Source organism: Acomys minous (genome assembly GCF_964271855.1).
Source record: "Acomys minous genome assembly, chromosome: 14".
Lineage (NCBI taxonomy): Eukaryota > Metazoa > Chordata > Mammalia > Rodentia > Muridae > Acomys > Acomys minous.
In genome coordinates, this window is record NC_140496.1 from 56,236,926 (window position 1) to 56,260,997 (window position 24,072).

Consider the following 24,072-nt stretch of genomic DNA (forward strand, 5'->3'; position numbering starts at 1 on the left):
TGGAGATTGACCATATAAGAGTTTACCTTTCCAGATCTAAGTTTCTACTTTCCTATGAACTGAAGATAAAAATGCATGTCTTACAGGACTGTTAAAGAGTTAATTTAGATGGTGTAACACATCATCGCAGTATCTGCCTGACCAATGAGAATCTCAATACTGAGTAGGCTACCTGCCTCGGATTTGCAAAGATGCCATTGACTAGATGAGAGATTCACTTCATTGAGAATCAGCCTTTAATGAGCACCTACTGTGAACCAGGTTCATGTTTTTTCCCTACTGGTAAACACAGTGGAAACATATATAGGATCATGTATTTTTTTACATTAAGCAGGAAATAAACCAATGCAAGCTCCCATCTCATGCTGAGTGGGAAGCTGCCATCTCTTATCCCTCTTCTCACAAATTATAAGAGAACCTGCATTTGTTTCAGGTAATTTTTTACATTGACTATAATTAATTTCTCTTTCTTTTTTGTCTCCCATATCTAGTTTCTTTTCTCCATTTTCTGACCATCTAATTTGAAGACATATTTTGTTTTATCTATTATTAAAATTATTTCATTTGATTTCTAGTCATATGCAAATAACTTAGCCAGTTGGGGAGAAATGGTTCAGGGCTTAAGTGTGTTCTTGCAGAAAAGCAGAATTCAGCTTCCAGGCTCAATTAGGCTACCTGGGACCATCTGTAACTTCAGCTGCATTGGCTCTGTTGCCCACTTTCAGCCTCCATGGGAACCTCCCCATCTAACCAACTTAGTCTATATTGCTTCTCTTTTACTTTCGTGCCCCTCCTTTTTAGTAATAGTTTTGTTGTTTTAAATAATTATTTATTTTTTTCAAATTAATTTTTTATTATTTAAAAAAATTTCTGTATGTACTCAAAGGCAGTGTTTACCATACATTTTTCATAATTCACTCATTTCTTTTTAAAAAAAAATCTCTCCTCCATATCAAATCCTCCACTCACCACCCAACTCTGTAGCCTAGCACCTGCTTTGGCCTGCCCTTGCTCTCTGCCATCATTCCTGGGGGACTAAGCAGATCCTGGTGGCACACCCTGCTTTCCACCCTCCTGTGCACCCCCTTAGCCTACCTTCTAGACCCTCCCCAGTCTTTAATATCAGCTCCCAATACCTAAAGACACATGGTACTTGGAACTCCCAATGGCCACACTTAGCAGGGTCCCAGAAGTGTCTCCAACCAGGCAACACACAGCCATCACACTCCCCAAAGAGCCAGAGAGAGTGACAGGAACCAAAGAATGAAATACCCACCAAATGAAGACTACCAGACACTGGTACCTAGAATTACATTAATCTCAACCAGATGCCTAGACTCCACTTTAAAAACATATTAACAGCCAAGATAATATCTCTACGTTAGAGTCCAGAATGCTACCGCTATAGGCCCTGATAATTGTAATATAAATGAAACAGAAGACAAGGACCTTAAAATAGCCTTTACAGATATGATAGAGGTCTTAAAGAAGAAATGACTAAATCCCTTAAAGAAATCCAAGAAAACACAATCAAAGATTAAAAGAAAACAAATGAAGCAATTTACAACCTGAAGTAGAAATAAAATCAATAAAGAAAAAACAACCTAAGGAAAATCTGGAAATCAAATATCTAGGAACTTAAACAGGAAGCTCAGAGGCAAGCTCCACCAATAAAATGCAAGACATGGAAAAGAGAATCTCATGCATTGAAGACAAGATAGAAGAAATGGATTCCTTGGGCAAACAAATTATTTTTAAAAATATTTTATTAATTCATTCATATTACATCTGAATAGTTATCCCACACCTTGTATTCTCCCATTCCTCCCTCCCTCTCGCTTTCCTCCTACTCCCCTCCCCTATGACTGTGACTGAGGAGGACCTCTTCCGCTGGTATATTTCCATAGGATATCAAGTCTCTTTTTGGTAGTCTGCTATCCTTCTTCTGAGTGCCACCAGGTCTCCCCATCCTGGGGACAGGGTCAAATATGGGGTACCAGAGCTGTTTTTTGCACCTTGACCAATCTCTCATTCTCTCTGTCTCTGTCTCTGTCTCTGTTTCTCTCTGTCTCTCTGTCTCTCTGTCTGTCTCTGTCTCTGTCTGTCTGTCTGTCTGTCTGTCTGTCTCTCTCTCTCTCTCTCTCTCTCTCTCTCTCTCTCTCTCTGTGTGTGTGTGTGTGTGTGTGTTTGTATATGTTTCAGAAAGCTTTTAGAGAGGTATGTTTCCATGTGACTTTTTCTAAAGATGTTTTTTGATATATAACCAGAAGAATTTAGTTCATGGGACATGCCCCTTTGGCTTGTGTCCAGTTATAATTGAGTATATACCATTTTGAGTCTTTCTGCTTCTGGGTTAACTCATTCATTCTGATCATTTCTAGTTCAATCTGTTTGTCCACAACTTTCAGGAATTCCTTGGTTTTTTTGTTTTTTGTTTTTTAAATTTATTTATTATCTCATTCATATTACATCTCAATTGTTATCCCATCTTTTCTATCCTCCCATTCCTCCCTCCCTCCCACTTTCATCCTATTCCCATCCCCAATGACTGTGACTGAGGGGGACCCCCTCCCCCTGTATATGATCACAGTGTATAAAGTCTCTTCTTGGTAGCTTGATATCCTTCCGCTGAGTGCCACTGGGTCTGCTCAACAAAGGGATGTGGTCAAATATAGGCCACCAGAGTTCATGTGAAAGTCAGTTCCCACTCTTCACTCATCTGTGGAGAATGTCCTGTCCATTGGCTAGATCTATCTGGGTAGGACTTTGATGTTTACTGCATGTATTGTCCTTGTTTGGTGCCATAGTTTGAGCAGAACCCCTGGGCCCAGACCTGTCCATCATAATGTTCTACTTGTAGGTTTCTAGGACCCTCTGGATCCTTCTATTTCCCCATTCTCCCAAACTTCTTTCATTTGAGTCCCAAAATGATGTCCTCACATCTATCCCACTTTCGTGGTAGGTGAAGATTTTCTTGGGATATGCCAAGAGACTTTCAGCCAGGATGCTTCCCTCGGTCACTGGCAAAATTAAAGGGCGCGGATACTCTTATATTTTTGTTGTGACCCTAGCCTTTAAGGGCTGAGCCATCTCTCCAGCCTGACTCTGACACTCTTAACCGACCCTTCTGGATCAGGTACAAGCCTGTGCTCCTGTTCTGAGCAATAGGAGACATCAATGCCTGTTATATCCATGTACTAGGCTCTGATGGAGCCCAGAAGAAAAACAGCTTCATTGTCATTTTAGATTCAAAATCTAGAGAAGGCAGGGCTATCCCTCAAGAGGATGTGTTTGGTGAGAATTTACATTTTAAACACTATAATCCCACTGTCTGCTTGCCAAATTATATTCCTGCCTTGAGCTGAATTGGTTTGCTTCTCTCTTGAAACAACCAAATCTATAAAGCTCAGTCAAACCTTCAGCTGCTGAGTTTAAGGTTGAAGAAATGCCCTGTGTTGTGCCAGTTTACAGTTATTACACTGAGTGTGGGTACATTCAAGGAAGTGGGAGGGAATTTCCCAGCATACCATCAATCAAGAGGAGGAGCAGCCATATGACAAGCTATAAGGTGGTTAGTTAGGGGGAAAGGTTGACTTGGCCCTCTGGCATGCTCAGTTATCCTTTCATATATACATTCCAGGCCCACCTACCCAGGCCTTGCATTGCACACAGTAGGCCTGGCCTTCTGTCAATTAGTAATTAATAAAATTCCTCCAAGACATGACACTGGGCCAGTCTGATGGAAGGAGTTCTCCAGTTAGGGTTCCTAGGTGACTCTGGGACACTATGACAATCACGGAGGTGAATGAATACCGTGACATTCTTATTTTTTTTTTATATGATGACAATGGTGAGGCTAAGCTTTTGGATATAAGTGGAAGGATAAGGCAATATTTGGTGCCTAACATGCCATATTTCAGTATCACATCAAGAGAGTGATAGAAGCAGGCTAGGCACTGCAGATCTTGTTAAAATAGAGCAAAGTCAATCTGGGCATGGTCATTTCCTCCATAAAATGGGGAAGACTGGTTCTTCATGTAGGAGTTTTCATGAAACTGTGTTATTTGGGAGTTCTGGGTAGCAGAAATTTTCTTAGACAATAATGCTTACAGTTATTTAACTGCATAACTTTTATTTAAAAGACTTACATTTGTTTGTCAAAATGAATATGAGCAGAATAAAGATTTCTTCTTTTTCATTCATTGGTTAAAGACTGGTATAGTTAATTTCAACTGAGTCATAGAGTCTTGAAAATGATTTCCAAAATATTGCAATTTTTTGGAGGTCAGCTACTGTCAACAATGGACATCAGGCAACAGATCATAAAATTTCTATATAATCCTGTATCAGACCCTGAATAATTCAAACATACATCAGCTCTCTGATGCTTTATGTTTCAGACTTTGACTATCTGGATTCAAGTTTTTAAAATTCACAATATTTCTTGCAAGAGGGTGTGAGTAAAGCTAGGGTACCCTTGTTCCCATTTCTTTTGAAACATATATTGTTATTTTAATTGATACATAGTAATTGCACAGATTTATGGTACAGTATGGCACTTCAGTAATAGATAATATACATAATCATCAGATGAAAGAAACTGGTGTTGCATCAGATATAACTATTTTGATTCTTGCTGGACCTTGGCTACTTGACTTAGTCAACTACTATGTCTATCCTGTTGAACATTAGATGTTATTCCTTCACCCAAATGTACACTGTGGGAGCTGTTAGCTGCCTTTTCTCCATTCCTCTCTAATTTTGAGGCTACAGGGCTCAAACTACTAGCTACGATGAGGCCCAAGATGAACAGCATTGCACACCATGTTGAGAGCTTGTCTTTCTTCTTTAGGCAATCTCAGTAGGTCCTTCTAATCTGGAACACTGAATAAGGTCTGGAGTGATCTCAGCAATGGACCGGCAGCCTGAAAGAACCAGACAATTATGAGCTTGTTTCCAGGCAGGTGAGAAGGGTCAGCAGAGTGAAGTCTTTGAATACAGATCTGATGGTCTGTTTGATCCCAAGCCTCACAAAATAGCAACTCCCAAGAATTGTCCTCTTACCTCCACACTGGCTCCTGGACATGCTGTCTCAGTCTCTGTCTCTGTCTCTGTCTGTCTGTCTGTCTTTCTCTATCACAGAGCTCACTTCTCTTTCAACATGGACAGGGGATGATGCAAAAGAGAAAGCCTTTAATCTTTGTGCTTCCCTTTATAAAGTGTTATTTATTTTGAATGTGTATTGTAATTCCAGTTGCAAGAGGAACAATTGATCTTTTAGATGTTTATAGTATATGCATAGTCACATCAAAATGTGAACACACACACACACACACACACACAAACACACACACACACACACACACACACACACACACACACACACACACACACAGAGACCTTTATTTTAGGGTCAAAAATCCAATTGCACATACTAGCTGTCTTTGGCCTTAAGCTCAGTTTGAAGACGTGGTGTACTTAGGTAGAATGTGCCAGTGTATGGGGAAGAGCAGCCTCAGGGATACTGTAGCAGATGGGATGAGGACTCCACATGCCAATGCCTTCTAGGGACGGTCCTGTCAAAGGCAAGCTTCTTCATTGTCTGAAGACCTTAAGTAGGATGTAATGTGAGGGCTAGAGCTGAGCTTCTACAAGGGGATTGAAAAAGAAAAGGATGAAGGCAGAGTTAGCACGGCGGCATGGGGAGTTGTGAGCAAGGACAGACAGAGAAGCCGCAGGTAATGAAAAGGCTGAAAGGATTTACAGAGGCTGTGTACAAGTTAACTTGTTGTAGGCCACCTTCACCTCCCCGCACAGAACACGAGAAAAATGTATTACAATAATGTAACCAGTGAGAGATTCTTTTCCTAAAACAGAAATATAGGAAAAGGTTGAATTTCACACCAGGAGTGGAGTCTTAGGTGGCATGTAGACTGAGCTACCTTAGCACTGACAATGACCTTGAGAAAAGAACAAGGTTCCCATGGTTTGAGCACTCCTTGATCTCTTTGTAGGGCATTTTACTGTGTCTGTCCTCAGAACAACTCCCAAGCCAAGGGGCGAGGGCGGGAGTTAGTCAGCACGAGGGACATTCAGCTTCTGTCTGGCTTCACACCAGATGAACAGAATACATACCTGAAAGGGCCATAGATGTGTGGAATTCTGCTTTTAAAATATTTAAAACTTGCTTAACACCGTGTTCACCCTGAGAAGCAGAAGGAGAGAGACAGAGTTTTGAAAGAATATTTGGACAAATTATGGGGGGGGGAGGTGCGAATTATGTGTACACTCAGTGGCTGGGAAGGATCGAATCTGTGAAGTCAGAATTATTATGGAGGGACTAAAAGAAAGGCAAGGGGGCAGGCTGAGGTGAAGTGAGGGCTGTTGAAGTCTGTGGAACTCTTCAGAGGCCTGAAGCTGAGGTGGCCTGCGACAGTTTTGCAAGGACTTGAAGCAAGGTCTTCATTGGCATGGCAATGAGTGCTGGGCTCTGCATCTCAAGCTAGCAATCTCACCTTGCAGGTTAGGCCCCAAAGGATTGGCCTCCCAAGAAACACACACCTAGCCCCAAGGGCCAGTGCCTTCAACACATCACTGCCGGTTCGAACCCCGCCATCCATGTACACCTCGATTTTCCCTTTGACAGCAGCCACTACTTCAGTCAGAGCATCAATCTGAAAAAGGAATGCACATATGGCTTCAGATCTGTGTGTTTTGTTTCTTGTGGGGTCATGAGAGATGAATGTTCTCTCAAGGTAGAATGGGACCAGGAAATGTATGCAAAGGCCAAGCCCCTCCCAATTCCTTCTCTAACCTGCCTGCAGCTGAGGGAAGTCAACACCTTCCTCCTGAGGCCTGGAGATTCCTGAGGACCAGAAACTCCTGCTCACTCACCTCCAAGAGATTCCTGCTCACTGTCCCTCTATCCACTTTCCCTTTCACCTCCAGTCTAGCCGAGGACGTTTTAAAGTGTCCTTATGGGTTGGAAGATATGAGTGGGCAAGATGATGCATCAAACCAAATCACCATGAATGGGCAATTCATCTAAGATAGAAAAGTAAGAATGTAGTGGCAACATCGTAGAAGAGAAATTTAAGCCTTTGAAAGACAAAGAAAAAACAGGCTTCCTTTGTCATAATTTCTGTTAGCTGCAGGCACAGAGGACTCGACTCCACAGGTGTATTATTCCCCATCTGACACCCACAGGTTTCTGGGCCACCAAGTCTATAAGGAGGAGGACAGCGGGCCCTCTGGGTTCTGCAATGAGGGTCCTTGAAGAGATGGTTCTGCTTTTTGGTTATTATCGGTATCCTCTGAAGGGAGCTGGAGGAGAGGACTTGAAATAGAGTCCCCAGACCCTGACACTGTGGAAGGAATCCGTCAGAGTGCTGCTCTTGGCTGAGTCAAATTAAAACAAAACAAGGAAACAACAACAAAAAACCCCACAAGTATATAAATTTACTCTTTTTATGAGTGTGGAGCATGAACTGGATATATTTTGGACTTACACAAAATATATGGATAAAACTCACATCCAAGTATTATTTGGAATATTGTTTGATGTTGTTAAAAAGGAAATAAACATATTTATAAAATCTCTTGTTGTCATTCTCAGCTATGCAGCTGGCAATAATTTAGAAACAGAGTTGAGAAGGCAAGAGTGGTGGTGCCTGTAAGCCCAACAACAGGAAACAGGGGCAAGGGAATCTGAGTTCAGGGTCAGCCTGGCCTACATAAGACTCTTTCTCAGAGGAACCAAAAATAGGGCCTGTGAGATGTTTCAGCAGGTGAAGGCACTTGCACACACACACACACACACACACACACACACACACACACACACACACACACACAAAACTGTAAAAACTAAATTATAAAGTAAATAGATGAAATGATGAGAGCAGAAATTAATTTCAGCCTAGGAAGCAGAATGATCTATTTTCAATAGGTCAGGCCAGGACATTTTCTGAAGTTCCCTAAAGATGCTGTCCAGGAGGGAGCACACAGGAAACTGACATGCAGCTTACTCATTTCCTTGAGAGATTATCTTTTTGCAAATGCAACTGTGAGTGGCCTTGTTCAGCCTCAAGGATGAGCCAGAAATATTGATAAGGTTTAAATCCGAAGCTGTGTTCTGCTCCTTAACCTTGTTTCATTGTTGGCTCATCCCTCTGCTGATATCACTGCCCAGAGGGAGGAGTGCTCTTTCTCAAGGCTGCTCCACTGAGCGTTTGACTTCCTTGGTTGTATTAAAACTTGTTACTCACTGAAACCAATTATATGTAAATAAATGAAAAAAAATTAAGCAGACACAAATCCCAGGACTAGCAGTACATCCCTATTAACCAGCAGGTGCGGCAGATTTCTGAGCCCGACCCTGGAGTGAAGGGCTTCTTTCAGACCCGTGGTCTCTCCACTTCCTTGCTTCTTCTCCTGCTGAAGGAAGTAGGAGGCATGGCTATACCTTTCAATCCAGCATTCACTAGGAGACACAGCAGAGTGAGCCTTCTCTGCATACAGACCTGTCATTCCACTGCCTGCTCTAACTAGCAAGGGCCTGGTGGAGAAGAAGTGATGGGCACCCCAGACGACTCAGTTCCCCAAGCCTCCGAATACACAAGAGAGCAGCTTTGGAACTGCTGCTTCTAAGAACCCTTGTAAGGAATTGATCAAGGACACACTTAGGATGTTGATGTGAAGGATGGTCACTGACACATTGTTTAAAAACAATTTTGCATTGTTTTTAAATGCATTGTTAAAAAACAAAAACAGAAAACAAAAAACAAAAAACAAAAATGAAGTCAGATATAGTGGTACAGGCCTATTCCCACACTGAGGGAGCAGTGAAGATGAGCATCCAAAGCAAGCATGGGCAACGTGGTGCGACCTGGTCACGATAAAATGGAAACCAAAGAAAAAGAAACAAGGTAAGAGCAAGGCATGGTGGTAGAGGCACTTAATCCCCACACTTGGGAGGCAGAGGCAGGCGAATCACTGTGAATTTGAGGCCAGGACAGCAAGGGCTACATGGAGACACTGTGTCTCAAAAGAAAAGTAGGTAAATACTGGCATGAATGCTCCGCAATAAGGGGTCAATTATATAAATTGCCCATTAATGATGCTCTTTAAAAAGTAAAGAAATATATATAGAGAAAAAGAATGTGCCTGACACATTGAACAACTGAAAAGATGGACATTATAAAATATATTAAATGTATACGTATTAAACCAAAAAATTACTTGTATTAATAAGTACCAAGAAATTAACACACCCATTGTGATGAAATTAGGGGTGATGTTTTTAAATCATTCCTTTTTGTTCATTGATATTTTTTATAAGAGGTCAAAGGAACAGAGGAGGAAAAGTGTCACTTTTGTTTGTCAAAATGAGCCAAGCATTGCTAGAACAAGCTTTGGGGATAAGAGAGCGTAAATATGCCTGTGACAACAAAATAACAACTGATTTCCACTTAAAGACTCTTTCCCCACTTCCCTTTCCTCTTTTCTTTCTCCCCAGCACCACACAGAACAGACATACATTTATGAGCTAGTGCAGGCTGCTACAGATGTTAGCCAAAGGCTCATCAGTCTACTGTGCACTAGTGCATCGGTTTCTTGCAGTTCCATTTTGAAAAACCACTTATGTTCCTCTGTGAGGTGCCACTCCTTCCCACATTGTGTCAGATAGGAAAACTAAGGTCTCTAAAATCCATGAAGACACATCAGCTTCCGTCTGATCACTGCCTGGCAGAAGACAGAGTCTACAGTGTCTTTCAAACATGTCCCTTGGTCTACCTACTGTGACCCTGTAGGGAGTGGAAGAGACTCATGTAGACATAAAGTAGACCTTTATCCCCCCCAACGTCCCTAAGTGTAAAATAGGGCTGTATCTACTTTGCAGCTGTGTCACAAAGTTTAGATGTGTTACATATACAGTTTGTGAAGATGATCTGCTGCACAGGAGGCTATTACTAGTTATTAACGACCCTTAAGACCCATAGGCCACCCTTGTGGTAAGGGAGAGGGCGATGCGTATCAGATTTAGTAGGGACTTTGGTGCAGACCCGCAAGAGGCATTCAGACGCACCCCACTGAAGTCATCCTACTTACTGAAGCAGGAACCCCGTCAAGCTGCCTCCCACCATGGTTGGAAACAAAGATGCCTTGGACGTTGTGCTTCAGGGCTAATTCTGCATCCTCTTTCGTCAAAATCCCTTTGAGGATAATGGGCAATCGAGTTATTCTCTGAATCCTGGAGAGATCATCCCAGCAGAAAGACAAACTTGGCCATGCCGTGATGGCAGGAGGTGGGGAGAGTCTCTGTAGGGAATTAGAATGTGACTCTTAGTCCCAGATGCTCATATTTCTTGATTGGCACAATAGATGAGACACATTTGGGTATTTATAAGCTATAAAAAGGAGGCAACACTATCCATCATGGATTCTAATGACTTTTGCTCCCAAAAGTTGTATGAGAAATTTTGGGTCCTCCTGCACAAACTGATGTACCAAGCAAGGACAGTGCATTCAGAAAACTTAGGCCCCTGTTCAGATCTAGCCAGTGAACACCACGTTGTCCACTGTTGTGTGGAGAGTGGGGACTGCCTTAGGCATGAACTCAGTGCCCCCACTTTGACCACTTCTCCCTGGTGGGGAGAGCTGGTGGCACTTAGAGGAAGGGGAAGCAGGCTATCCAGATGAGACCTGATAGGCTGTGACCGTACGGGGGGGGGGGGGCTTATGTCAGAGGCCTAGGGGAGGGGAATAGGATGAAGGTGGTGTAAGATGCAAGTGAGGGGGTAGCAATCAGGATGTAGTCCAAATAAGTTATTAAGAAAAAAAGAATTTCTAATTCAATAACTTGATCATTGACCATTAGTCAATGTCTATTATAATTATTCTAGGATTTAGAGACACAATGACAGATAAGACAGTATCTATACTTTAAAAGGGTTCAGTGTTTTGTATGTGAGATGAATGAGAAAAATATCATAGGTCAGCTTGACATTTTATGTTTGAGCTATCCGTGGGCTAGTAAAACCGAAGCAATAAGAGTCTTAAGGCAGGCACTGCTCATCATCTAGCCTTGGTTCAAAGTATACAGATTATTTCCTTAAATTTTAGTGTGTCTCTTGGTTCGGGGACACCCAGAGGAATCATAGTGGCCCATCAGCTAAAAAGGCCCTCTTTTCTTAGACAGGCTACTCACTTTCAAGGCCATGAAATCTTTTTCAGTCACTAGAATTTAGTGAAGGAAAGGTCCATTGTAGTCCCTTAATTGAAAGACTCCCAAAAGATGTGGGGCACTGTGCTGATGTTACGTGTTCATGGCAGCAGGTGGGGGTCTCAGCTGGCTGGACTAGCAAACCATACAATGGTGCTGTGAGCTTCCTCTCCAGAGAATCAGTTTGGGTATGCATTCTATGCAAAACTATCACTTTCTCAATCCATCATGAAAAAGAAAAATACTGTATGAATACTTTAGCTTACTCTCCAGTGCCTGCAAGACTCTCCCCTAAGATCCACTGTCTCCCACCATCAGCCCTGGCTAGAACTTCTCTGATGAGAGGCTAGGCAGTTCCAGAGGTGAGGGCATTTGGTCTTAAGTGCTGGATGCTAGGAGTCTCTGGGAAGCAAAACCAGGTCAGCCTCTTTAACTGCTACATCTCCAGTGTCTACCACAACAAGGCAAGAAGGGGAACATATTTGTGGAAAGGAAAATGGGAGGCAGGGACAAAGGGAAAGAGGATAATGACTCTCCTTATATTAAAAACTTCTTGTAATTAATGACCATTGAGCCTGACATCTTTCTCACCTCTTCAGGTGATCGGAGGTCCTTCAGCATTACTTTTGGCTCCAAATTCAGCTCGTTTCTCATGTTTCGCCGCCTATTGCCAAGTACTGGTGCATCTACAGTGATCACCAAAGCTTTGAAACCCGAAGCCTCTGCCCTCTGAACCAGCTGTTTGGTGAGCTCCCAATCTGATAGCACACAGAGTTGGAACCATCTGAGGCCTCCCGGGGCAGCAGCAGCAATATCTTCCAGGGCACAGCTGGCATAAGTGCTGGTGATGTAGCAGATGTTGAGCTCCTGAGCAGCTGCAAAGCAAGGGACATGACCAAGCTTGGAGCACAGAGTTCTTTTGAACAAGCCTGTGGCCATGTTGCCCATATAGAGAAAGCCTGAGCTCATTCTAGTTCCCCGGGAGAGATGTTTGGCTTCAATGGAGAGGCCTAGTGCCTGTGGTCTTTTCTTTGCAAAGTGCTCTATAAATCTTACTTTTAATAAGGAAGATTTTCTGTAGCAAGGGATGTTATTTAATCCCCAGAGCTACCATTGGGTGCCTTATACCCTTCAGGCAGGAGAGCAAACCTCCTATGAATTCCTTTGTGCAACAGAAGTGTTTGGAGACGTCATGAGCTTTGCAGTGGGAGAAGCACATCTGAAAAGGAGAAGGCTGACTCTCACGCCTCCTTTTCTGTGTGGCTCTGAGGCTTTGTCCCTTTATCTGTCAAATGGGAAAGGTTCTGATATATGTAATGGTACTGAATTACTTTTTCTCATTTCTTACTTTCTCCATTCCGTGTGTCTCCCCGGGGCAGGGAGCGAATCTCAGCATGAAACTACATCCATGGCCAGAGAATTTGGCCTCATCAAAAATTAATGCCAATTCCTCACATTAGCAGAAGACAGTCTGTCACTCTACCACAAGCCCAACACATCCATACTTGTGGCAATTTAGTAAGTCAGGCATTTTCCCATAGGACATTGAGCCAGCCATGGTGATTAATGTCTCTTTAAAAATAGACTCTTCAGACTCATTGCTTCATGTGTCATGGACAAAGGAAGATGTCAGAAGACTTCTGGGAATTTCACACACGTGCACACACACATACACATATACATGTATACATGCACCCAGACACAAATGGGCACATGCGCACTCGCACACATACAAAAACATACATACACATACAAACACACACACATACACACACACACACCCCACACATGCCACACACGCACGCACACATGCATGCATGACCATATTTAGCCTGGAATAATGATGATGGAATCCCAGGAATATTTTCAGTTTCATATCTTCCCTTTTCTACTGCTCTTACCCATGGTCCATGGTGGCATCTGTGGAATTGACAGGGACAGACCTCCACAGGGTTTACTTGGGAGAACCATAACCACCAAAGAACTTTTTGTTCCACAAGATGACAAGACTAGTGTCCAGATATCAGTGAGTATAAACCATTTCGCTCTTTCTGCTTCTGATTTAACTCACTCATTATGATCATTTCTAGTTGAATCCATTTGTCCCCAAATTTTGGAAATTCCTTGTTTTTAATAGCTGAGTAGTATTCCATAGTGTAAATGTACCATAATTTCTTTATCTATTCTTCTACTGAAGGACACTTAGGCTGTTTTCATGTTCTGGCTATTATGAATAAGGACACTACACCAAGGGGCATGTCCCATGAAAGTCTTCACTTATCAGGGAAGTGGGACAGAGGTGAGGACATCCTGTTGGGATGTTAGGTGAGAGAAGTATGGGAGAATGGGGAAATAGAAGGATCCAGAGGGTCCTAGAAACCTACAAAAAAAACATTATGAAGATCGGATCTGAGCCCAGGGGTCCTGCTCAAACTATGACACCAGCCAAGGAATATATGTGCAATAAACATCCAACTACACCCCAACCCAGATCTAGCCAATGGTCAAGACATTCTCCACAGTTGAGTGGAGAGTGGGGACTGACTTTCACACAAACCCTGGGGCCACATATTTGACCATGTCCCTTTGATGGGAAGGCCTGGTGGCACTCAGAGGAAGGACAGCAGGCTACCAAGAAGAGACTTGATACCCTATGAGCATATACAGGGGGAGGAGGTCCCACTCAGTCACAGTCATAGGGGAGGGGAGTAGGGGGAAAGCTGGAGGGAGGGAGGAATGGGAGGATAGAAAGGTTGGGATAAGTATAGAGATGTAAAATGAATGAATTAATAAAAAATAGTTTAAAATGATTATGAACAGCTACAATATTCATAAGAAACTTATATTGACTTATCAATTTATCTTTTAAAAAATATGACAAGAACAATCAGGGAGATGAGGAATGGACTATGGAGAAAGCACAGCTACCTAGCCCTGTGTCAGGACTTGAGAACAATGGTTTCTTCTGGTCCTAAATGTAGACTCAAGTGTCAGCCCCATCTCCAGCCCATATGGCTGCAGAAGCCCCCTTCTCAGTGACATGCTTAGCACCTCCCCTTGAGGTTCCCGAACACCATAGTCTGATTCAGTGGGACCAGCACCCCTCTTTGTCATCCTTTAGATTTTAGCATGTTCTTATCTCTAGCTCCTCTTTTACTGTGCTCATTATTTTTATAGACAGTGAATATTTTTACAGGCTACACGCAATAGTACATAAAAAATGGCTTAAGCAATCCCTTTGCTACCAATCCTTACTCTGTAAGAAGTTTTGATGCTCCCTACCACGTATCTTGATGAGTTCTGGTGGAGGGTTAGCCTTCTGGTGGGGTGATTCATACCTCTGGCTGTGCTCCTTTCTCCATCTGACCAGGCAAGAGAGTGACAGGCCGTGGGTGAGATGCAAATGGGTGCGCTAATCTCCTGCCCTTGGATTGTGGTCCTGGTGTCCACCTTTGAGACATCTCTCAGGTATCGGGGTCGAAGGCGGATTCTGCACTAGGCAATAAGATGGATTATCTTCCAGCATGGTTAAGCTTGGGCCCTAATTTACAAGATCTTAGAGCTCTTGGTGGGATAAGTTGGCTGGTCCTGAATAAGCAGCATAGGCTCAGGAGGAGCCCAGTCTCTAGGAAACTGGTATATCAACCCAGACACTTCGGGACTGCTGACAAACCAAAGTCCACCTATGGTTCTGTCTTGCTCTGTTAGAGTCCTGCTTCTATGACTTGACACTCAGGGCTTAGATGCCCAATCTAGACTTTACCAGCAATGACTTGACAGGGGAATAAAATTTCAGACATCCCCAGAAAGAAATGTCCAGATGCTAGAAAATAGTCATGTCCCACAAAGAGAACTAATTCATTTGACTTATACACTGCTTTTGGGAAAGTAGGGCAATCCACAAGTGGTATCTAAAGTGCTATTTTATGCAAACGGGAGCTTGGATATACCTATGGTTGGCTGCCATATGCTTCAGCCCTGAGTGTTCAAGTCCAGATCTTGCTGAATCCATCTTCCATTGTCCCTGAACATCCTCTAATCTCATGTTCCCCAAATGTGAGTCCTTTATCCCAAGTCACATCTCTCTCCTCCAAGGCAGAGGTTTTGGGAGCTCAGGAGATCCAGATCTATGTGCATATTTCTCCACTCTGCACCCCAGCTGGACCATCTTTGCATGGTGCAAGTTGCTGGGATGCAGACAGCTGATGACTCACTTGCCCTAGGTCTAATATGGATTCTCTCTACGAAACCTCCCCAGCTCCTTATCCCTCATCCCACCCTAGGATAAAACCACACAGAAGCCCATCACGTTCCTATATGTACTGGGCTCACTAAATGCAAACTGGGGACTTTTACCACCTCAAGAGGTCTCAAGGAATGCATATCAGAGATAAAGGAGGAAGGAGTAAGAGGAGACCTTTTAAAGGCTGCGATGTTGTCCTTGTGGGTGATGCCCTCATCAGCATCTCCTTCAATAAATTCCCATGAGGACTTAGACAGCTGATCTTGTGCATATGCCTTGAAGTCTGCCAAACACACCAGAGCCATTTCTGGACCTTCAAAAAACAAAAACAAATCAAACCTGGAGAAAACACTTTGGACATAAAAGGGAGAATAAAGGGGGTGGATGGACAGACTGTAAATCTAATTAGCTGCAACATCTATATTTTTTGTGTTTCTTATTTGTTTGTCTGTCTGTTGGTTTGTTTTTAAATTCAATGTTCTTACTGCTGAACCCCCCTACCAGACACCTTCCATTTTCTCACAGCCACTGCCAACACCTGATTCATTGGTCTTTTAAATGTGTACTCCAGTTGCTTCCCATGTTCTACATACATTGCTTAGATCTTAAAGGCTGTACCACATATCTTTATCAATTACAACCCTCCTCCAAATGACTCTTGCCTCCTCATCTCCTTCTAGGTAACTTAGATCTTCATATGATGCAAGTTTCTTAGCAGGGTGCGGTGGTGTAAACATTCAATCACAGAACTCAGGGAGGCAGAGGCTGGTGGATCTCTATGAGCTCAAGGCCAGCCTGGTCTACAAAATGAGTGCTACACAAAGAAATCCTTTCACAAAGAAAAATATGGAAGTTTCTTTGCACTTCCTGTGTCTCCATGTGCCCATATGACCTCACTTCACCCTTTACAGGACCTGCCTCCTAACTGCCTGCTTAGCTTCATTTCTCAAGGATGTTACTTTCATTTGCAGAACAATGTGAAAAATCAGGCCTGATATCAGTGGGAATTCCCAGGATCTCCAAGTTGTCTTAATTACCCAAGACTAAGGACAACACGGTGAAAGCAACTGGTTATTTTTGGTTGCTCCTAGCGTGGGTGACTGGACATGTTGCCAAAATGTCAACGCCTTCTACCATTTATTTTGCCACAAGCATGCCTTTCAACATTTATTTCCACCAATGATCTGAATCCTGTATCTAGTACATGGTACTTCTGATACAAACACCAAGGACTGAAGACTGGATAGCTTAGGGCAAATCAGTAACTTCTCCAATAGGAGCAAGGACACTGAGATCAATAGCTGCAAAGATGCTGTAGACACTCTGCTTGGTCACAGCATTCAGAGCTCTTATAGGAGAAGATTCTGAAAAGAAAGGATGGGAAATGCCAACTTTAAATCCCTAGCCAACTGTGGTGCAAGAAGCAATGGTATAAAAAAAAATTACCCTGAACCTAAAAGTAGAAATCAAAGGACTTTTAAGTTATTGGCTGAGGGAAAGGTATCAGTCTCAGAAATTCTCTTTTCAGTCAGGAATGGTAAAGGGGCAAAATTTCACATGATAATGTGGGGTACTGAATATCTTGGCTTGGGTAGAGATCAGGTTGACCTGTGCTGAGAGGAAATGGAGACAGGCCAAAGTCTGGGGAAGTCCCACAGAGAGGCAGCACACAATTCCTACCTTAGGGGCTAAACAGAAGTTCTGTGAAATAAAACAGAGCCTCAGGAACACGAGAGCTTTAGATGTATGTTGTGAGGAGGCATTTGGCTTCATCTCTAGAACTTTCAACTGGTAACCTTATAAGTGCCTGGACAGGAAGCTACCAAGGTGCTGACCTGATCTGACAAAGTTAAGCAACCATATTTTATTTAACTCTGCCCTACATGCCTTACTGACTGATGCATTCATAAGCCTTAGGCCAGTGAATTACTCATTTTACACCCAACTGTCCTGAAATTGTTCATTTATAATCCCATGCACTTAGGAAATCTATTACAATTCTGAGAGTGAGATTGCTGGGAAGACCCTGCTTACAAGGTTAGGACTTGGCTGTGGCTAGAGGCTTACATAACAGTAGTTCCTGATAAGAGCGATTCACTATATCTGAACTGCTTTTCACCCCCACAAAGAACATGATTTATGCTAAACATCTGCTTTACTTCTAGGAGCCAGGGCTAGGGTAAAGAGAGTGACCATATGGCCAACCCCCATCATGAGCCTATAGACACAGGGTCTCTACCACATCTCATCTTGGCACTGGAGGACTTGATGCATTTCATGGAAGCTTGTAACTGCTTTTCTCCAGACCTTTCCCCAGTGTAACTTTTCTTTTCACCTTTTCACTGAAATGGCCCACCGCCTCAACTGTGTGCTGAGTTCTTTGAATTCTCCTATAGAATCCACTGATTGCACAGGCTAGTCCCTCCTGCTATACCCTGGCTTTAGGATAGTATGACACTGAATTACAGTGTAGATGTGTTGACTCCTTCAAGTTAGAGTTCCTCTGTGTACCTTGTCTGTGCTTATTTGAGGGCTACAATTCCAGCAGATTTTAACTATTGCTGCCCTCCACATTAAACACCACAGCAATGTCCTTGTGAATATCCAGCACAGAAACTACATAGAGCTTGAGTCTAATCCAAGAGAAGCAACTGTGGGTTACCTGGCTACAGCACTGTGATTACAGAGTTTGATAGCTGTTTGGAAGTTCAAACATTAATCTCAACATCCTTAAATGTACCAAAGCTTTCTTGTTTTCACACAGCCTTCTAATCTCACTGGAAGTAGTCACCTTCTCTCTTCAATAGACAGAGGCATTAAAGCTAATGGGCTATTAATTTCTTTCTTTTGGATTTGGAGAGAATGAGGGTCAGAATATAGGAAACTTGTGCATGATTAGAGAGTAAGTTTGTGCAGATAAAGACATGGGAACTCTATCTCCTGTTAGCCTCTGAGACAGATGCTCTCCTCCAATTTAGCAATAGAGAGCAGAGTAGTCATGGTAGGATTTTAAATCATAGATTTTGTGTGTAATATATAAAGTGTATCTACATATGTATTTGAATTACATGTTAAATTACATGTTAAGTTTGGAAGGTTAAAGATACAATTGCCCAATTTTCTTTTCATGACACAAGTAAAGGTCAGTAGAGTTCATTACTCGAATTAAACGTCAGAGTTACAGTTGAAGAGGGTCATACTTTGCCATTCAAAGCCTTCCCCAAATTTGAGAAAGACCTTTGTCTAATGTTTTTGAATATTGCACATACTTCATACCAGAGTTATAACCAGAAAGAGAAGGAAGAATTCCAGTCATCTTACAAGTTCTTTTGTGCCCATTTCCTGTCTCATCCATGTGCTTTGCTCTGTTCTTTGTGACTCTGATAGTCCTGCGAAACAGGCTGGGCATTGGGAAAGCCATGAGCACACAGATCACATGTGAGATGTTGTTTCAGGAACATTGTGTCCTCTAGCTTCTTCAAGCTCACTCCTTCAGGGCTCAAAAAATGGAGAGGAACAATCCAGAAACGCCTAACAAAATGAAAGCCCAAGAGCAAGGAGAGTCCGGGTATCTGCTGCTTTGGTCTGATGTTCAAACTTTTATCCTTGTCCCAAGACTTAGGGTGGAGCTGGCTGCCCTGCTGAGGAAAACCTGGTTTTGTTCAAAGTGATTATGGTCTGAGCCACTTATTCTAGACAACATGTTGTTTTTTTTTAGAGGTTTTACAGGCTGCATATTGCTGTTACCTGAGGAACTCTGGGGAATCAGAGTTTCCATTTGGTTGGAAAACTCTGGGGTCCTCAGTGGGGAACAAGGTAAGAATTACAGGGCATACTGGGGGACAGGAGGGTAACCGTTTGCCTGATTGAAGGCTTTTTCTATAAATCAGGACGTGTCCTTCACCATCCTTTGGTTTGATCTCTTTGAATTTAGGGCGAGATATGGAATGTCAAAGATAAGATCAAAGTCCGCAACCCATGGCCAAGGATGGGAGATTATAGGGCCCAAGGTCAGCTGACACTGATGCAGTCATCCTGAGTGGGAAGACTCTGTCCAAGCCCCAAGGATACATGTTGCAAAAGGCAGGATAGTCTCCACAGCCTTTATTCTCAACTTTGTCTCTGCTGTTGAAATCGATATATCTTTATTTTTCAGAGGCTATGATAGTATACATAAGTGACCCCTAAAATTTCAGCAAGAATCCCTTGCAACTGATAAACACTTTTAGAAATGTAATGAATACAAAATTAACTCACAGAAATGTAGTATTCCTATATGCATTGCTAAATAGACAGAGAAAGAAGTCAAGGAAAGAACAACTTTTACAATAGCCCCAACCAATATAAAAGATCTTGGGTTATCTTTAAGTTAATAAAAGACTTGTATGACAGAAATTTTTAATTAAAATTTTTTTACATTTACATTTACATTATTACAAATATATAAAATAAACTACATACAAGAAGAACCACGAAACACACAGGAATTATATTAATGTTACATTCATTTTGGCTATTTGTAGTTAGCAACCTCGTAGAAAACATCTTTCCTCTCTTAGTGAATCTAAAATTCTGAATGTAAATCAATATCTATCATATCTCCTCATTATCAACTTAATATATTTATCTACACCTAAAAACATCTTAACCCCTAAACAATTAAGCTTAATTATAAAACCAAACTATCTTGTCTTCAACCCATCTGAGACTTGAGAAGGAATAAAATTAATCACTTTAGTATACAGGAAGTTCAGGTTAGCAGCTTCCAAAGTTAAAACAATACGACAGAGACAATTTCCTGCCTGAACAATCACCCAAAACTATCTTCATCTTCAGCCTTCTGTCCCAGTATATCTGACAGACATATTTGTGAGTCAGGAACTATTGAGGACTGGCTTACCCTGTCTTGGCAGGGTTTGGCTGTCGACTCTGCCTGCATCCAAGCTTGCCCATTTTTAAGTAGAATTCTGTTTCTAGCCAAAATGAAGACATTTTGCCCAGGTGCTGGTTTGCCGCATTTGAAGCCATCTCCATTAGGAGATTCTTTGATGCTCATAATTTTCACTGAGTTAGGCTGGGTCTTGCTAGGAGTTAACTTGTCTCAGCAGATTATCTTTAAGACAAAGGACTAAATTCATGGTTGAGTTGTCTAGGAAGAGTACAGCAGGATGAGGGTCTGCATGCTTTCAAGTGCCCTGGGATAGTGGGCTTGATCCTTTAGATCCCTCAGGCAAACAATGTCAATCATGGCATGGGTGATAACACCCCAGGACAACCATACAGGGATGGTAACTAACAGAAGGATTTGGATCAGTATCAGGGCTGTCCTCAGAGTGAGAACTAGTAAGGAGTGTTCCAACACAGAGGTGCTTTGAGAACCACTTGACAGCAAAGGAACAGAAGCCCCAAGCAGCTCAACAGGCATGGTTTAGTCATTAGAGGCTTCCAGAACTGGTCAGTGGTTTCAGGCAGCCTAGAAGAGAGGCTGGTCAAATCTCTGGGCCATCGTGTTAAAGGCACAGGACACTTTCAGGGCCTGATGATCCCTTTTTCATTTTATAACAAGATAACAATTTTTTTTCTTTTCTTCTGAACCACTCTCCTTGCCTTTACTCCCTCCCAGGAATGTCTCTTCCATGTTTATTCTTTGCCCACATGTTGCAACAGGAGTGTGCTAGCTGGGGGTTTCTGCACTCCCTCTATGTTGGTGCAAGGGACTGACTCATGCATCTCAGAAGCATCTTGGAATTCCTTCCTTCCTTCTCCTTCTCTGCGGTGCCAGTGATTAAGATTGCTGTTCTCCAGAATGAGCATTCAAGAGAAATCTAAGAAAGTATGCATAATATTATTTGCATACATTACATGTTGAATGACCATAGACATAGTGACCCTGCTTTGTAGCCATTTGCACTGGGAGCATCTCAGTTTTGAGAAACTTTGTTAATAACTTAGGATTCTATCACTCTTTTAATATCATTTTGCTTATGGGAAAAGCATGTTCTGATCTCCAAGGAAGTAACTCTCAGGTACAGTGTTGATGCCCAGAGATGTTGTTAATTGTTTGCTTTGTGTATGATTTGAAGACAGTTGAGGAAATGATGGACACTAATAGAGTGTTTAGGAAGATTGGGGGATTTCCTGGTTCAGTTAAGCAATGGGATAATTTCATTATACATGTTGAGAGCAGCATGATGGTTCCTTTATAGTGATGATGATGATGACGACAACGCTGACAATGCACTGTAACTATCTGTCCAGAGCGCCATGATACTAAACAGACTCTGTGACTATCTTATGTCTACTAATATTTTGACCCTCTTTTTCATCCCCAAATGGAGATATTACTCTCCTCCAATACACAAGTGAAAGAAAGATTGAAATACTTTATACAAAACCACATGTTTAGTAGCCAGTTCCAACTCCAGTTGCCTGGCTCTTAATCCCTATAAAAAGAAGAGAATGTCTGTTGCCAAAAGTGGTTTATAGAACAAAGGATGTAGCAAGTACCTTAGATATTTGAAATGTCATGGTCATATGCAGCATTTCACTTCCTCTGGCAACATCACAACTCCACCAGAAAGTACAAGCAAGCAAGCACCCAAGTAAGAAAGAAAGCAAGCAATTGGTCAACCAAGAAACCAACCAACCATCCACACACACAAACAATCAACTTACCAACCAACCAACAAACCCCCTTCTAGCAGCTCTTTAAAAATGAACTACATGTTTAAATCATTGTCAACACATTACAAACCATTCTTCCACAACTTACAGCATTTGTTGCTCACAATACTGAGTGCACGTAAGAGTTAAATCACAGTTTAACAACTGATTTGCTCCTAATGCCCGTGAATCCACATGGAGGAAACACTGCATCCACTCTGCAGCACCTAGTGAACTCAGTTAATTCCCACAAATTCAAGACACTGGGAAATGTGTCCTGAATGATTCATGAGATCACTGCCTTGCCTCTATTTACTAAGGAAGGGTGTGCAAACAGACAGGAGTTACAAAATGGCTCCTCTTCATGTCTTTATAGGCTGAGGAGTATAAGAAATCCCAAATGTTCCAAATTCCAAAACTGACTCCCAACAGGACACTGTTCTGTTCCTTATGTCACACAGTGGCTTATAGTCAAACCACAGTGCATGAAATGACCTTCAGACTATGAGTGAATTATAAGTGAATTTTGTTTTTAGATTTGATGCTCATCTCCAGGGTGTACCATAATACAACTAGCTCAGCTGTATCAGTTACTGCTCCTCTAGACTATTAACATTACCCAGTTTTTAAAGATAGACAAGGTCATATGATTAATCTGGCCATCAGGCTGGGTAAGGCCATGACAATGCTAGTTCCCTGGTAAACTTTAGGACACTTCTTTTCTGCTGCTAGAGCCACCCAGATGCCCCATTTTCCCAAAGCCACGGCTATGAGATAAAGGTAGCTTGGGATTCCAAATCCTTATTTTGGAAAGAGATGCCTTGTATGTCATATGATTTTAAATGAACAAATATGTATTGGTACATATGTAACTAGATATCTAGACACTGTCCTAAATAGTGGAGGTTAAGTAAAAAATTAGTCTCTGCTTTCAAGACACTTACAGTCAAAGGTAAAGATGGGACTCAGTATTTTATTCTTATTTTACTGGTATAATATAGAAATTAGCACAAGTGTTTTCCTAGGTGGAGATACTGAAAATATGAAAAAATTCTGTTGCATCTCATAGGGAACCTCAGATGATGCCCAGCATGAGTTGTAAAATTTCCAGTTGTTACTAAATTATGAAATCAAGCCAACGCCATCTAGCTCAGGGTTCTTGGAAGGACTGAAGGATTCTGTAAAATGTAGAATGGCAGAGAGGTTCCAGGTAAAAGCCTTGGGAGATTTACATTCAGGGACAATGTAGAAGAATGTGACAAGCCGCTTTCCTTCTTTTCTATTTCCTGGTTCTTCTGTGTCATTCAAGTATTGGCTATCTATATGCCAATACCATCCTGTCTTGGTTCCTCTTCTTTTGTTTCCCACACTCATTTGGGATCTCATCACAACCCCAAGAATCCCTTTGCTGAAGGGAACTCATAGCTGCTTCCAAAGAAGCAAGCACCTCCAAATAAATGATACAAGTTCATTTAAAAAAAAAAAGAACAAATATTAATGGCATTGCTTATAAGAAGTCCTTCATGATATTCTTGGGGCCAATGCTCCATGCAATGATCACATTTAAGGCCCAGAATCTTTTGGCTTTGGAGAACCTCCTTTTAAACTAATTTTTCCCTAGGGACACATGAGCATTTTACCATTTTCATGTTTAACATCACTGGACTGAACCCTTTCTTTCTCCATACTCTTTGATACTACAGATACCTTGGGTAGTGCATGGATGTCCCCATCTCTATCTGATGCTCTTTACTAAGCTCTCACCATGTCTCTCCCATACTCACCTGCTAGTTCATCTGTTCCCTAAGGTCCAAGTCGATAGAAGATACCCTAAGACAAATGCGGCTCTATGGGCTTCCAATAACCAGGATTATTGGTATGTAGAGGCAGCCATGCAAAGACTGCTACAGTGGCTCACTGCCCAGCTCCAGGATAAAGGATA

At 42.1% G+C, this 24,072-nt stretch overlaps 1 protein-coding gene across 2 annotated transcripts; it reads right to left on the reverse strand.

The window, feature by feature from the left end:
* Nucleotides 1-4,111: 4,111 nt before the first annotated feature.
* On the reverse strand, nt 4,112-24,053 carry LOC311583514 (2-Hydroxyacid oxidase 2-like). Of its 2 annotated transcripts, XM_084757184.1 has the most exons (8): nt 23,915-24,052; nt 15,642-15,780; nt 14,563-14,714; nt 11,816-12,099; nt 10,111-10,320; nt 6,516-6,674; nt 6,136-6,205; nt 4,112-4,925 (listed from the first exon to the last, which is right to left on the reverse strand). In XM_084757184.1, exons 2-8 carry the CDS (start codon nt 15,770-15,772, stop codon nt 4,849-4,851), a joined length of 1,083 nt encoding a protein of 360 aa, XP_084613310.1. In that variant the 5' UTR covers nt 15,773-15,780; nt 23,915-24,052; the 3' UTR covers nt 4,112-4,848. The 2 variants fall into 2 exon arrangements, with proteins under 2 accessions (XP_084613310.1, XP_084613311.1); XM_084757185.1 differs by lacking the exon at nt 10,111-10,320 and having other exon boundaries at nt 23,915-24,053.
* Between the last annotated feature and the right edge of the window lie 19 nt (nt 24,054-24,072).